At 43.9% G+C, this 12,762-nt stretch overlaps 1 protein-coding gene across 2 annotated transcripts in view; it reads left to right on the top strand.

Moving 5' to 3' along the window:
* hgs (hepatocyte growth factor-regulated tyrosine kinase substrate) overlaps positions 1-12,762 on the top strand; it is a 31,560-nt gene that overhangs the window by 12,268 nt on the left and 6,530 nt on the right. The window contains exons 6-17 of one of the 2 annotated variants that reach the window (XM_052032620.1): positions 776-828; positions 1,698-1,766; positions 2,129-2,253; positions 3,553-3,579; positions 5,188-5,272; positions 5,939-6,037; positions 7,127-7,222; positions 8,037-8,075; positions 8,184-8,327; positions 8,805-9,018; positions 9,475-9,647; positions 11,574-11,714. In XM_052032620.1, coding sequence (XP_051888580.1) covers positions 776-828; positions 1,698-1,766; positions 2,129-2,253; positions 3,553-3,579; positions 5,188-5,272; positions 5,939-6,037; positions 7,127-7,222; positions 8,037-8,075; positions 8,184-8,327; positions 8,805-9,018; positions 9,475-9,647; positions 11,574-11,714 — 1,265 coding nt within the window. The remainder of the gene's footprint in view (positions 1-775; positions 829-1,697; positions 1,767-2,128; positions 2,254-3,552; positions 3,580-5,187; positions 5,273-5,938; positions 6,038-7,126; positions 7,223-8,036; positions 8,076-8,183; positions 8,328-8,804; positions 9,019-9,474; positions 9,648-11,573; positions 11,715-12,762) is intronic. The other variant, XM_052032621.1, reaches the window with a different exon arrangement.

The raw sequence follows: 12,762 nt of genomic DNA, 5'->3' as shown, positions 1-12,762 counted from the left end.
AGCAATTGGTTTCTATAGGGGGGAAATGTAAGGTTGGCCACTAGTGTGTGTGGCTTTATTACAATGTTTGTTTTACAAGAGGGAAATTTGTCTAATTATCAGCGACCCCTGTGATTGGGTTTGCAAATTTAAATAAAGATTGTGTTTGCGATTGTAAGCTTGTTTCAGGAAGTAATTCAGTGTTGGTGTCAGAGCTGATGGGGAATCTGGTTGACTGCATGAAGTTGACTCCTGGTCATAACTAAAATAGCTTGCTGGCTCCAGGAAAATTCAGATTACAAGAGGTTAGGAACCTTTTGCTTTAACAGGCAGAGTGGGATGCGTCACTAAGTACCATGTTGGAGAACTTGACCTTTTTTATTGTTTTCTGGTCGATGCTGAATCCTGTTAAGTCCTCGCGCTTCAATTAATAAACCAGATCCAGCTGTGTAACCTGTCAAGTGGATGAGGGTCAATGTCTTCATTCTGTTGTGATTTAACAAAGGAATGGACTATACAAAGTGTCTGTACAAAGTGCTCCCAGACCTTAACCTTTTAATCAATAATGATCATTAAAACCAAAAAAAGAGTTTCATCATGTTTCAAGAGACAACTTCTCTGCAGTCCTCTTGATTGCAGAGAAGTTGTCTCTTCATTGTTGCCTTTCTGTTTTTTGAAGTCTCGTTGTTTCAAGAGGGCAGTGAAGGAAGTGCAGTTCTCCTGTGTATATTGTGTGCAACTACATAGGTTTAACAGTTTATGTTTTAACTCTGATATCTTTTTATCTTCATTTCAGGCAACACCTTCCCAGAGTTTAAAGAGAGCGATGCTATGTTTGTTTCTGAAAGGGTAAGGGATGTCAATCATGTATTTATTTAATGTTGATATAAATTATGTCAAGTGTAAAATAAAGGCAAGGTGGATATTGGTTCTTGTTGTAAAGTTGGATGCATCTATTTAATGTTTTATCAACTACCAGGTTAAAAGTGTTGATGTTAGTGAATTCTATAACTCTTCATTGTGCGTCTTTTATTCTGCTTATTGTGAAAAATTCTGCAGCAGCGTTAGAGTTTAAGCCCTGTGATTTGTGGAGGATTTATCTTCTATTGGACATTTACTGATGTTTCCCGCATGTCATTCCTGCGGGGAAGGGTTGTCGACCCCGTGGAAGACAGTAAAGATTATTAATTGTGACATATCTTTGACCTTGGGACATCTCTCTGCTTTGTAGCCAATAACAGCTTGTAGAGCTGCTGCCTCACTGTGCCAGAGACCCAGGTTCAATCCAGACCTTGGGCGCTGTCTGTGTGGAGTTCTCTCTGTGATGTGTGGGTTTACTCCAGGTGCTCTGGTTTCCTCCCACATCCCAAAGACATGCTGGTCGATAGGTTAATTAGCTGCTATAAATTGCGCCAGTGTAGATGGGTGGCAGGGGAACAGAAGGTTAGGGTTGTTAGGTGAGTGCAGAATCTGGGCGGTGTTGAAGAGTATGTGGGGCGAATTCAACAAATGGGATTAATGTAGGATTAGTGTAAAATGGGTGATTTATTATTGGTGTAGACTCAGAGCCTGCTTCTGTGCTGTATCTCTATATGACTCTCAATACTTGCTGTTCTATAGAGAAAAGTTGGGAGTCAATTGGCATATGGCAAGGGAACCCTGACAACTGCCCAGAGTGTACTGAAGGGTGATTTTTTTTTTCTTTTGTGCCTCTGCAGGCTCCGGATTGGGTGGATGCTGAGGAATGTCACCGGTGCAGAGTGCAGTTTGGAGTGGTTACAAGGAAGGTAAGTCACTCCTCAACCTCACTTGTGGGTTGGGCAGTTTTTAAAGTCACTGGTGTTGATTCTCATCAGGTGATCAGCAGGCAATGCAGCTGGCAGTCAAACATTGCCTGAAAGTAGGAGAAAATAACATATAGGCAAAGAGTTCAATGGCACCTTTTGTTATCCCTCATGTTCTAAAGTACATTGCAGCCAGTGAAGCCATTAGCTACAGTTGCATTTAAAGTGATGAGTAACAGTAAGCTCTCGCACAAAGCAGGAAATAACTGACTGGATGGTCGCATTTGTTTTTAGAATAAGCATTTGTAAAACTGCAATACTGGATTCCTTAGTTCAATACTATTGTTATAAATTCTTCTCCCCAGCATCACTGCAGAGCATGTGGGCAGATCTTCTGTGGAAAATGCTCCTCCAAGTCCTCCACCATCCCCAAATTTGGGATCGAGAAAGAAGTCCGTGTTTGCGAGCCATGCTTTGAGCAGCTGAACAAGTTAGTAACTTTGGTCTTGATGTGTGAGACTTCACAGCTGGTTGATCTGAAGGGGCAGCCAGTCAGCTTTCAGTAACAGTGTTCCCACGTGCATCAGGGTCTGCTGCTTTAACGGTCCATAGGTCTGCCCAGTGTCTGGTTGGTGTTAAGCAAAGGTAAGATGCTCACCCTCCCCTGGGAGGAGGCAAGTGCAGAGCAGCTGACCAGAGGTGACCACCAGAATTTAGTGTGGATTGAAACTTCTCACAGAATTTGGAGTTACACAGTCTTGCTATTCCTGAACGTTATGACAAAGAGTATGCAAACACTTTGTTTTTTCAGGTCTAGAAACAGCCTGGAAAACACACAACCCTCCACCTTATGTGGTATTGTTGTGCTGCTTGTCCTGGACTGAATTCACTACCTCCATTTGCACTGTTGTTGGGAACTTCACCCGCCAGTGATAGCCAGGCAGAAAGTGGAAGAGACTATCCTGTTTGATTTTCTTCCCTCTGTGATTGGGGCTTTGTAGCCACCTCTCTGCTCAATGCCTTTTGGTGTGGAAAGCAAAGAGGCAAGTCCAGGAGACTTTGTCCTGTGTCCTGTGCTGAGCATTAGTCACCATGGCAACATGCCAGCTTACTAAATTGTCCATGATTTAGCCCGTGGTTAGGAGTGACAGTTCACAAACATGCACATAATGTCTAAAGCCTAGTACATATCTAAAACCTAGGACATTTGAGATACCAAAACTGGGCTCTACTAATGTGGTAATTGTTGACAGAGGAAAAATATAACAAAAAACTGATGAGGGCAAAACATGTGTGACCTGGAAGTGTGACGCGAACATCCGTTTCTCTCTTCATAACAAACAGATGTGGAAGTTTTAGGATCAGCAGTTCTTTATTTAGCGAACCTTTGCAAACTGCTCTGAGTAGATATTAATTTAGAGTACATTTAAGTTGTATATGGGTGGCCAATGTTTGCAAGCCCGCTTGTTAACCTTATTCTTGCCACACAAATGCCAGTCCTTAGCTGCCCTTTTCTATACCAGTTACTACACTTGGAGCAGATGTAATCAGTCAAATTCCTTGCTAAATCCAATAAATTGAATGCTTTAGTAGAGAAATATTCCACTCTTTTCAAAACTTGAAACGTTTCAGTATGTTCTGTTCAATGAGACCGTAAATAAATGCCTCTGTGGAGCTCCAGTCCTTGCAACAAGTATGTAATTGAGTAGACTGGGTGGTTCAGGTTGTTAAAGTTAAGAATACTTCAGTGTGTGAACCTCTCTGGTGACGTATAATTTTTTTTTCACAGAAAGGAAGACCTTGACAGCAGTAACATGTACGCCAAACTTTATTCTTATTGAAATGGTAGATTACGGTTAATCCATTATTGCCACGTAACTTCACCTTTCTATTAATTTAACGTTGATGAAATTTAGCCTTGTGTATTAAATATTGACAATCAGCGTACAGTTTTGTACATTAAACATTTGTAAAGGTTTAAAGCAGAAGAACTATTTATTTGTAGTAGGACTTGCCCACTTGGAGTGGAACCATGGGTTCTAGCTTAATCTGTATAATTATCAGCCACATAGCCAGTAGTGCCTGGCTACTCACCGACTCTAGGTGGGACCTGACTGAACTTGTTGAGCTCGAGTGTAATCAGATATTTTCTAATAAAATGTCTAAGGTTGGGCCAGGCCAGGAGGACTGATTTCATCTCGCCCTATTTGTCCTCTTCTGTTCTTGATTGGGATTTGGTGATTACTGCTCAAACTGATTAATATTATGTTTGTGCTTTGTAACGTTTTCAACAATGGTCAGATCAGGTGTAGAAAGAAGTATTTGGGATCAGGTTTGGATTGGATGTGGTTGGATTTATACCTGAGTGGTCATTTGGACCATGCCGATTACCGGTTTTTCCTCTCTGGTAGGTGAGAGATCTGTAGATGGTAAACTTGGAGTCTTTGTATATATTAAAAAAAAATCCATTGCATTAAAAAAAATACTTCAGTTCTATCATGAAGTTCAGCAGGTTGCATTTTCTGTTAATAAAGCACCTATTAAAATGGTCAAATATACTTCCAATGAGCAGTCCCTAATGAGTCCATTCTAATGGGGGGGAGTCATTTTCAGTAGCCTTGTTTAAATTTTCCAGCAGTTGACTCAGTCCCCATTCGGGAACTGAATCCAAAAGATGGCCAACAGCGACAATTCTTCCCTCCCTGGGTTTGGCTCTAACACCTTACACAGGGACTGCCTCTTGACCCTTGCATAGGGACAATGCATCATAGTGTAATGCTCTGATGCTCTTCAGATTAGGTTGCCGACTCTAGTGCAGCAGTAGATTTCCACGTCAGCACGGTGTGTGATGGGAGGAAATCCTGAATTTGCGTTGTTACATTGGCTGTTGGCAGCAGTTTCCACAGCCTTTGCATGTTCAGTTTCTAGCCAAATTGCTTCAAAACGTGTGGTCTGTTTGAAACTGCCTGCTCCTATGTTGCAACCTGCTGTGGCCAACCAACATTGACCCAGTGATGGCAGATAATAGTGTAGCACCTGACCTCTCCAGCCATTAACATACAGCAATTCCCAAAACACTTACAAGCACCAGTTGCAAAGCAGTTTAATCCATTGAGGCATAAAATATACATGTAAAGGTGCCAAATGTGGCAAGTTCTTAACCCAGCAGCACTCATTGCTCTATATTTCCAATAGTTCATTATCTTAGTGAAAACGGGTCTTTGCCTCATTGAATTAAACGTTTTCGAGTCCCGGCAAGCAGCATTGGGGTAGCCACCTGGACACCTAAGCTTCCATACAAGATTCTGCCATTTGAATTGTCAGGGATCACAGCCTTTGCCGCCTTGTACTTGCGTTGAGAAATTTGAGCTGTGGTTTATTGTGTGTCCTGATGCCACAGGGGCTGACTCTCTTCTCTTCCCAGGAAATCCGAAGTGAAGCCCACAGCCTCTGCACCAGTTGACCTACCCCCAGAGTACCTGACTAGCCCTCTGTCCCAGCAGTCGCAGGTAAGCTGCGCCCCACCTGGGTTCAATTGGGATTTGTAGTCTCCTGCACAGTGGGTGCTTTCATATTATGAGTTCCTGCAATAAAAATGATTACAAAATTTCACATGAGGGCCAGAAACTGCTACTGATGAGGTCTGTCAAGTGTTGAGGATAGTGATTGTCTTTATGTTTAAACTTTCCTCGTGATCTGAATGGTGCATTTCTGTACTTGTGAGAAACCCACTGTGTACATCGCAACTGTTTGCAAATACTTCCCGGTTTGGATCATCTGTCAGACCAGAGTGAGGATCGATTCCTGTTGCATTGATAGAGCCACCATTTCTGGCTCTTTCTTCCCTCTGCCGGTGATGTCACCAGTGGGAAAAAGACTGGGAGTGATGGCTTTTTTGGAGCAAAAAATTCCAAAGTTTATTGTGGGGATGTATATCTAAGAAACAGAATGACTTAAGGGGTAATAACTTTTCCTATTACCCTTCCAGATAAGGAGGTAGCAGGAACCTGTGTTGAGGTGCAGTCTATTTGTAACGTGGCCGATAACCAACAGGATCTGTGTACCTGGGTGGAAGGGGATGGGGGAGGCTTCAAAACAGCAGAAGTAAGAAGTTGTATTTACCACTTGTCTGCCATCTGTTGACTATGTCCCTTCTGCCTCTGTCATTGATTTAGTTGCCTCCCAAGCGTGATGAAGCTGCCTTGCAGGAGGAGGAGGAACTCCAGCTCGCCATAGCCCTGTCACAGTCTGAGGCCGAAGAGAAGGAGCGAATGGTGAGTGATGCCACTTGACAGGATCAACTGTACAGCAAGGAAATCAGATACTGCTGCTGCAGTCAGATTGCGTGCTGACATCAGTGCAAGATCTCATCTTGTGGGGATAGGGGTGGACAACAGTGACTCAGCCCGACCTGACTTGTTGAGAACAGTTAGTTTTATTTGTCCACACCAGTGTGAAAGCAATAGTTATTAGCCTATTACCTGTGCCATTGCATGCTAGAGTGCTTGTATGTCAACAGTCTTTATCAGGATTGCATATGCCAAACAAGCACACATTTAAATTTCAGCCTGTAATAACACAACAGGTTAATGCTGACCATATTGTCAACACTTTAGTTCTCGCTAGTAGGGTCAAGATGCGATGCCTTCCATCTATGAAAATGTTTGGTTGTTAAGGAGCAGTTATTTCTTAATCTGTCTTTGGCTGTTTCAGCCTTTCAGATAACGCCTTTATGTTCATCTTTATCCGCTGGTGTTTCATCTTATGGTCTGCCAGGTGTATAACACGGTGTAAGATTTTCTCCTTACACACAGTTAGTTATCCAGGCATGTTTGAGTGCAAACCAAAGTGTGAGTATAAGTCTAGCTCATGATCAGAGTGTTTTTTTTTAATTTTACTTACAGCGTGGTAACAGGCCCTTCCAGCCCAACAGGTCCGCACCGCCCATTATAAACCCACATTAACTTACCCGTACGTCTTTGGAATGTGGGAGGAAACCGGAGCACCCGGAGGAAACCCACGCAGACACGGGAGAACGTACAAACTCCTTACAGACAGTGACGGGAATCGAACCCCAATCACTGGTGCTGTAATAGCATCACACTAACTGCTACACTACCGTGTTTTCTGTTTATGACTTTTGTTACTTAAAATAATTTAAGTCCTTTAGCCTGACATGATGATTGATGTCGTTCTAGTGAAGATCATGATGATTACAGGAAAAGTTAGGAACTTCTTTTGAAAAAAAATATGCTGGGGTTTGTGTGCATGGAAGTTGATGGCTGGTAATGGAGTTACAAGGTTGATGCACAATCCCTGTTTGCTTTTACTGGCAACTCACTGAAAACTCTCTCCCCTTGCAGAGACAGAAAAACACTTACTCCATGTACCCAAAGGCTGACCCAACGCCAGTCACATCATCAGCACCACCAGTCAGCAGTCTGTACTCATCTCCAGTGGTAAGAGTTCCGCTCCAGATTTTGGGAACCAATCTGAGGGAGAATCTTGTTGTGTAGTTTATGCTAGTATAGTGGTGAAGTTATTTGACTAATACTCTGAAGCCTGGAGGCACTAATTGTAATCCCACAACAAGAGCTGGGGAACTTAAACACTAGTAATCAAATAAATATCTAGTGTTACCTCTGGATTACTCTTTTTTTTTAAAACAAAATGTATCTGGTTCCCTGATCTTCATGCAGGAACACTGCGATCCTTACCTAGCCTGGCTTATACACGTCCCCGGGCCCTCCACTGTCAGGTTGTCTTTTTATGAAGTGCATTTCATGTCCAGCTTTCTGCCAATGCAGAACACTTGAAGTGCAGTCACTGTTTAACAAGTGGCAGGCAATCTATGCACAGCAAGATCCCACACAAAGCTCTAGCTCAGTGATCTATTTCAGTGATGTTTGTGTTCTCACTTAATGCCCGTGTGCCTGCTTCCAAATGGGCAGCTGTGAGGTGAGGAGCATCCAGCTATCATCCCCCTGGACCAGAAGCACAACAGCCATAGTAACATGCTCAGCCCTGGCAGAAGCTAGCTAACAGCACAGAGGCTCGGTGCCTCAGCAGTTCACGTGGCATATTTTCCTCATAACCCATCTTGGCAGCTCTCGCAACTTTTAAAACGTTGAATTCACTTAATAAGTATTAAACAAAGTAAGTTAAATATAGTGGGGTTATAAGAGTACTTACAAGTGAAAGTTGTGCCGGCTTTGTTGGTGGTGGATATTTAGTCTGAATGTCGGAACAAAGTCTTGTGCTTCTCCCTTCCAGAATTCTTCTGCTCCGACAGCTGAAGAGATTGACCCTGAGGTAATAATTTGTTTATTACTTGTTAAATGAAAAGAAGGGCTTGCAATAGTTCTCAAATGTGAAAAGTGTAATGGGACCAAATACATTGTTCTGCTCTCTTATTGAAAGCTGGCTCGATACCTGAATCGCAACTACTGGGAGAAGAAGCAAGAGGAGGTTAGAAAGAGTCCTACCCCCTCGGCCCCTGTTTCTGTGGTGGAGTCAGCCACACAGCCTGTTGACACTCACCCAGCTCCCGTCACAGTAGTGGAGGTAAATGTGTTCTTGTGTCTTGTGGTTTTTTTCCTTCTTGAATCCATTTCCCCTTGAAGTTGTGTTGATTGGCTCGATAAAAGGTGTCTGTTGGCAATATTGTGTCAAGCATTGAGTAGGAAATGGGATGGCAAGGGACGGGGCACACAGCAGGCTAGTACGGCAAACAAAGTGAACTAATGCAAAAAACAGAGGGCCTAGAACATGATTGAAACTCCAGCAACTTCTCCCAATAAAAGCAGGCTTATTTCTCTGTAAAATGCAGTGAATGGAGAATGGTTATATATCGATTCTGGAGATGATCTCATTCACTTGCTGCAGTCTTGGCGTCACCAGGCCTGATTGACAGGGAGTTGTCCAATTATCTTGACTCTCGTGGCAAATAATGTTGTTGTACCATACAGCCTAGAACCGTAACGTGTGAAGTAACTACTAGCAACGAGGGATTGAATGTTTTCTTTCCTCTCTGCTGTTCAGCAGCAGTACCAGAACGGAGAGTCCGAGGAGAACCACGACCAATTCCTGAAGGCGCTGCAGAACTCAGTGGTGACGTTTGTGAACAGGATGAAGAGTAACCACGTGCGTGGCCGCAGCATCACTAACGACACAGCGGTGCTGTCTCTGTTCCAGTCAATCAACAGCATGCACCCTCAACTGCTCGAGCTCCTGAACCAGCTGGATGAGAAGCGCTGTGAGTATGAGTGGCCTTTGGATCCTTCCTGAGATTTAAACCTAACCAGTGTAGTTGGCCTGCATTAACAATTTTATTCCTGCAATAGAGCAGGAATAAACTGAACCAGCTAGAACCATAGAACACTACAGCAGAGAAAACAGGCCATTCGGCCCTTCTAGTCTGTGCCGAAACTTTTTCACCAGTCCCATTGACCTGCACCCAGTCCATAACCCTCCAGACCTCTCCCGTCCATGTATCTATCCAATTTATTCTTAAAACTTAAGAGTGAGCCTGCATTTACCACGTCAGATGGCAGCTCGTTCCACACTCCCACCACTCTGAGTGAAGAAGTTCCCCCTAAATCTTTCCCCTTCACCCTAAAGCCATGTCCTCTCGTACTTATCTTTCCTAATCTAGGTGGAAAGAGATGCAGCTGGCCTGCCTTCAGTAAGGTAATTTCTATTTGTGTTTTAGTGTACTACGAAGGTCTCCAGGACAAACTGGCCCAGATCAGGGATGCACGAGGGGCCCTGAACGCTCTGCGTGAGGAGCACAGCGAGAAGCTGCGGCGAGCGGCCGAGGAAGCTGAACGCCAGCGGCAGATCCAGTTGGCCCAGAAACTGGAGATCATGAGGCAGAAGAAGCAGGTCAGCTCCTCCGAAAGAGAGGTCAAAGAAGCTCTTGTTTCACAGTTCACATCCAGGAGGGTCTGTTCTGTTCCCTCTTCCTGCCCCATCGCCAATGTTGGTGAATAAAATTAACAAATTCAAAGGTTGTAAATATTAAAAAAAGAAAAAAACCCGATTTTCTATACCACCTACCTCAAAATACTTAACCATTTAACTGTGATCACTATTGTAACATAGGGAACCCTTATAATACAGGAAGCCAGCAGACAGTTTTCATTACCCAAGCCTCACGATCACAGAGTTAAATGGCCAGATACGCCGTAGTTGTGAGGATAGTTAAGGAATAAATATTGGTCGTGACAATACGAACTCCCAGCAATACCAAGGATACTTTTCACATGAGAGAGCAGAGCATTGGGTTAACATCTCAGTGAATGGAGTCTGTGTGTGGGTGATTTGCCTTTCATTTCCTCTGTGTTGCTGATTTTAAAAAATGCTGGAAGCTCAGCAGGGATAAAGAAATTAGATCTATATTCGTTGAAGTTTAAAAGAACAAGGGGTGATTTTATTGAAAGTATTATCAGATCCCGAGGGCATGACAGGGTAGATGTGGAGATGTTTCCGCTAGTGGGAGAATCTTGTACGAGGGGATATCGTTTCAAGATTAGGAAGTGGTCATTTAAAACTGCAGTGTGCAGGAACGTCTCGTAGAGAGTGGTGAATCTCTGGAATTCTCTAACCCGGAGTGTTGTCGGGACTGGATCATGGGGTATTTAAAGAGGAAATGGAGAAATTTGAAAGATCGGGGAATTGAGTGCATTGGGAATTTGCACAGAAGAGGAGATGAGGCCTGAGGCAGATTAGTTATGATCATATTGAATGTGGGGTGGGTTTTGAGGGGGCAGAGTGGCCTACTCCTGATCCTGTTTTCCTGTCAGTCAATATCTGGGAAAGAAAGATTTAGCATTTCCAGTCCTTCAACAGTTGTGATGAAGGGTCTTCGATTTGAAACTTTAAATGTTTCTCATCTCACAGCTGCTGCCTGACCTGAGTATTCCCAGCAACTTTTCTTTTATTTCAGATTGCCAGCAACCTGCGTTTTTTAAATTTTCAATTACTGTTGCTTATTTAAAATCTGTTAAATTTTCAATCTGGTTTGTATGAAGTTGGTTTCTGTGAGGTAGTATCAAAGTCAAAGTTGAGTTTATTGTCATGTGTACAAGTCCATGTGTGCACAGGTGCAGTGAAAAACTTACTTGCAGCAGCATCACAGGCACAGAGCATCAGATACACAATATTCACAGAAAAATACAAATTAAACGTAAATTATACACTATTCTTACAAGAAAGAACACAATTGGAACAAAAAGAAACAAGTCGATTGTAGTGCAAAGTTTTCATAGTGTTGCTATACTGAGGTAGTGGTTAGCATTGTGCAGGTTGGTTTAAGAGCCGAAGGGTTGAAGGGAAGTAGCTGTTTTTTGAACCTGGTGGTGTGGGAGTTTAGGGGGAGTGTCTACCAAGGACACAGAATTACTGCACCTCTGCTAATTGGTGTAGCAAGTTAACAGCAGAATGTATTAACCAATCTGGGAAACTCCCTATGATAGAAAGTCCCTATGATAGCTTGATCCCTGGGTCACTAAGCCTTGGAACCAACATCTTGTGAGCATTTATTTTCTGACCTTTCTTGCTTTCTTGATGAATATGAGACTGGTGTCTTTGGTATTTATCACATTGCATGCTGTGCAGCCTAAGTGAAGCACTACTCAGACCTGGAGTCAATAACTTCCAATGCGCCAGTTTAACCTGAAGCCCCCCCCCCCCCCCCCCCCCCCCCCCCTTCTGCTTGGCCCTACTCCCTGCTGGTGAGGTGTTACAACTGTCAGTTTTTCTGTCAGTCTTGAAGTTGTCAGGGTTTGAACCTTTTGCCTTGTGCCTCAGGAGTACCTGGAGATGCAGCGACAGCTGGCCATTCAGAGGCTGCAGGAGCAGGAGAAGGAGCGGCAAATGCGCCTGGAGCAGCAGAAGCAGACCATTCAGATGCGAGCACAGATGCCAGCCTTCCCCCTGCCGTACGCACAGGTTAGAGTTAAACACCGACAATCTGTGCCTGGGATAGCGGAGTGAGCCAATGTTTGTGACGTCAGAGCGGAGTTCAGGCAGCTTCATCACAAGGTCGGGGTGCAGTGGTTGCATTGCACCTTCACAGCTATTGCTTAGCAGTTTGATCCACTGCACTAAGTATTCTGCCTAGGCTTTGAAGCCAGGCTCCGGTGTTGCGTGATGCCTGAGGAGCATTTGACAAACCTCCTGCTTGGGCAGTGATTTACGCTGTGTTCATGCCGGAGGCTTTGAGTGGAGGAGGAAGTGGCTGCTTCTGTCCTGGGTAGGCTGATGTTGATGGCTTCTCATCTGCTGAGTGATGGGTTTTTGTGATTGGCCATTCATTGGGGAGACTATAAAACAGGATTAAAGTGGTTTCAGCTTTATCAGAAAGTAAGTTCCTGTTATGTATTTTCTTTCTATAGATCCTAAGTGCAATTACAAGAATCCCATTACAGGAGTCAGTGATGGGACCTGTAGCCTCTTGTGTCTCCACTTATCACCTTCCAGCATCTGTCTCTACCTCCCTCCACCTGTACCTTTTTTCTATCTCCTGATGTGTCCATACCTCTCGCCCCCAACTGCCTCTCAACTCCATCCCTCCCTCTCCATCTGGCTCCCATCTGCCCATCATCCCCCTCCTTACCTGGTTCCACCTATCACCTACTAGTTCTGCCTCACCCCTCCCTCTCATCTCTTTATCATCCATTGATACTTTCAGTCCTGATGCAGGGTGTTGACCATCCTTCTGCCTCCATGGATGCTGCTCGACCCACAGAGTTCCTCCAGCAGTTTATTTTTTTGCATGGGGACTCGGTATGTCTGGTGTGGATTTCAGTTTGATGGGGCCTGGTCTCTTATTGGCGTGAATGACATTATGCCCCGGTTCCTGAAGTCTTCCCACCAGGCTGCCTTGCCTTGCACTCTTATCTCATAGTAAGATAGTTTGCTGGCCATCAATCAGAAGAATAAACTTCAATATTACAGCAATTTGATAAGAAGTTAAACATACAAAATCATTTGAGAG

Source organism: Pristis pectinata, chromosome 18 (genome assembly GCF_009764475.1).
Source record: "Pristis pectinata isolate sPriPec2 chromosome 18, sPriPec2.1.pri, whole genome shotgun sequence".
Lineage (NCBI taxonomy): Eukaryota > Metazoa > Chordata > Chondrichthyes > Rhinopristiformes > Pristidae > Pristis > Pristis pectinata.
The sequence above is the reverse complement of the archived record's forward strand: the minus strand, read 5'-3'. Positions and strand labels throughout refer to the sequence as shown.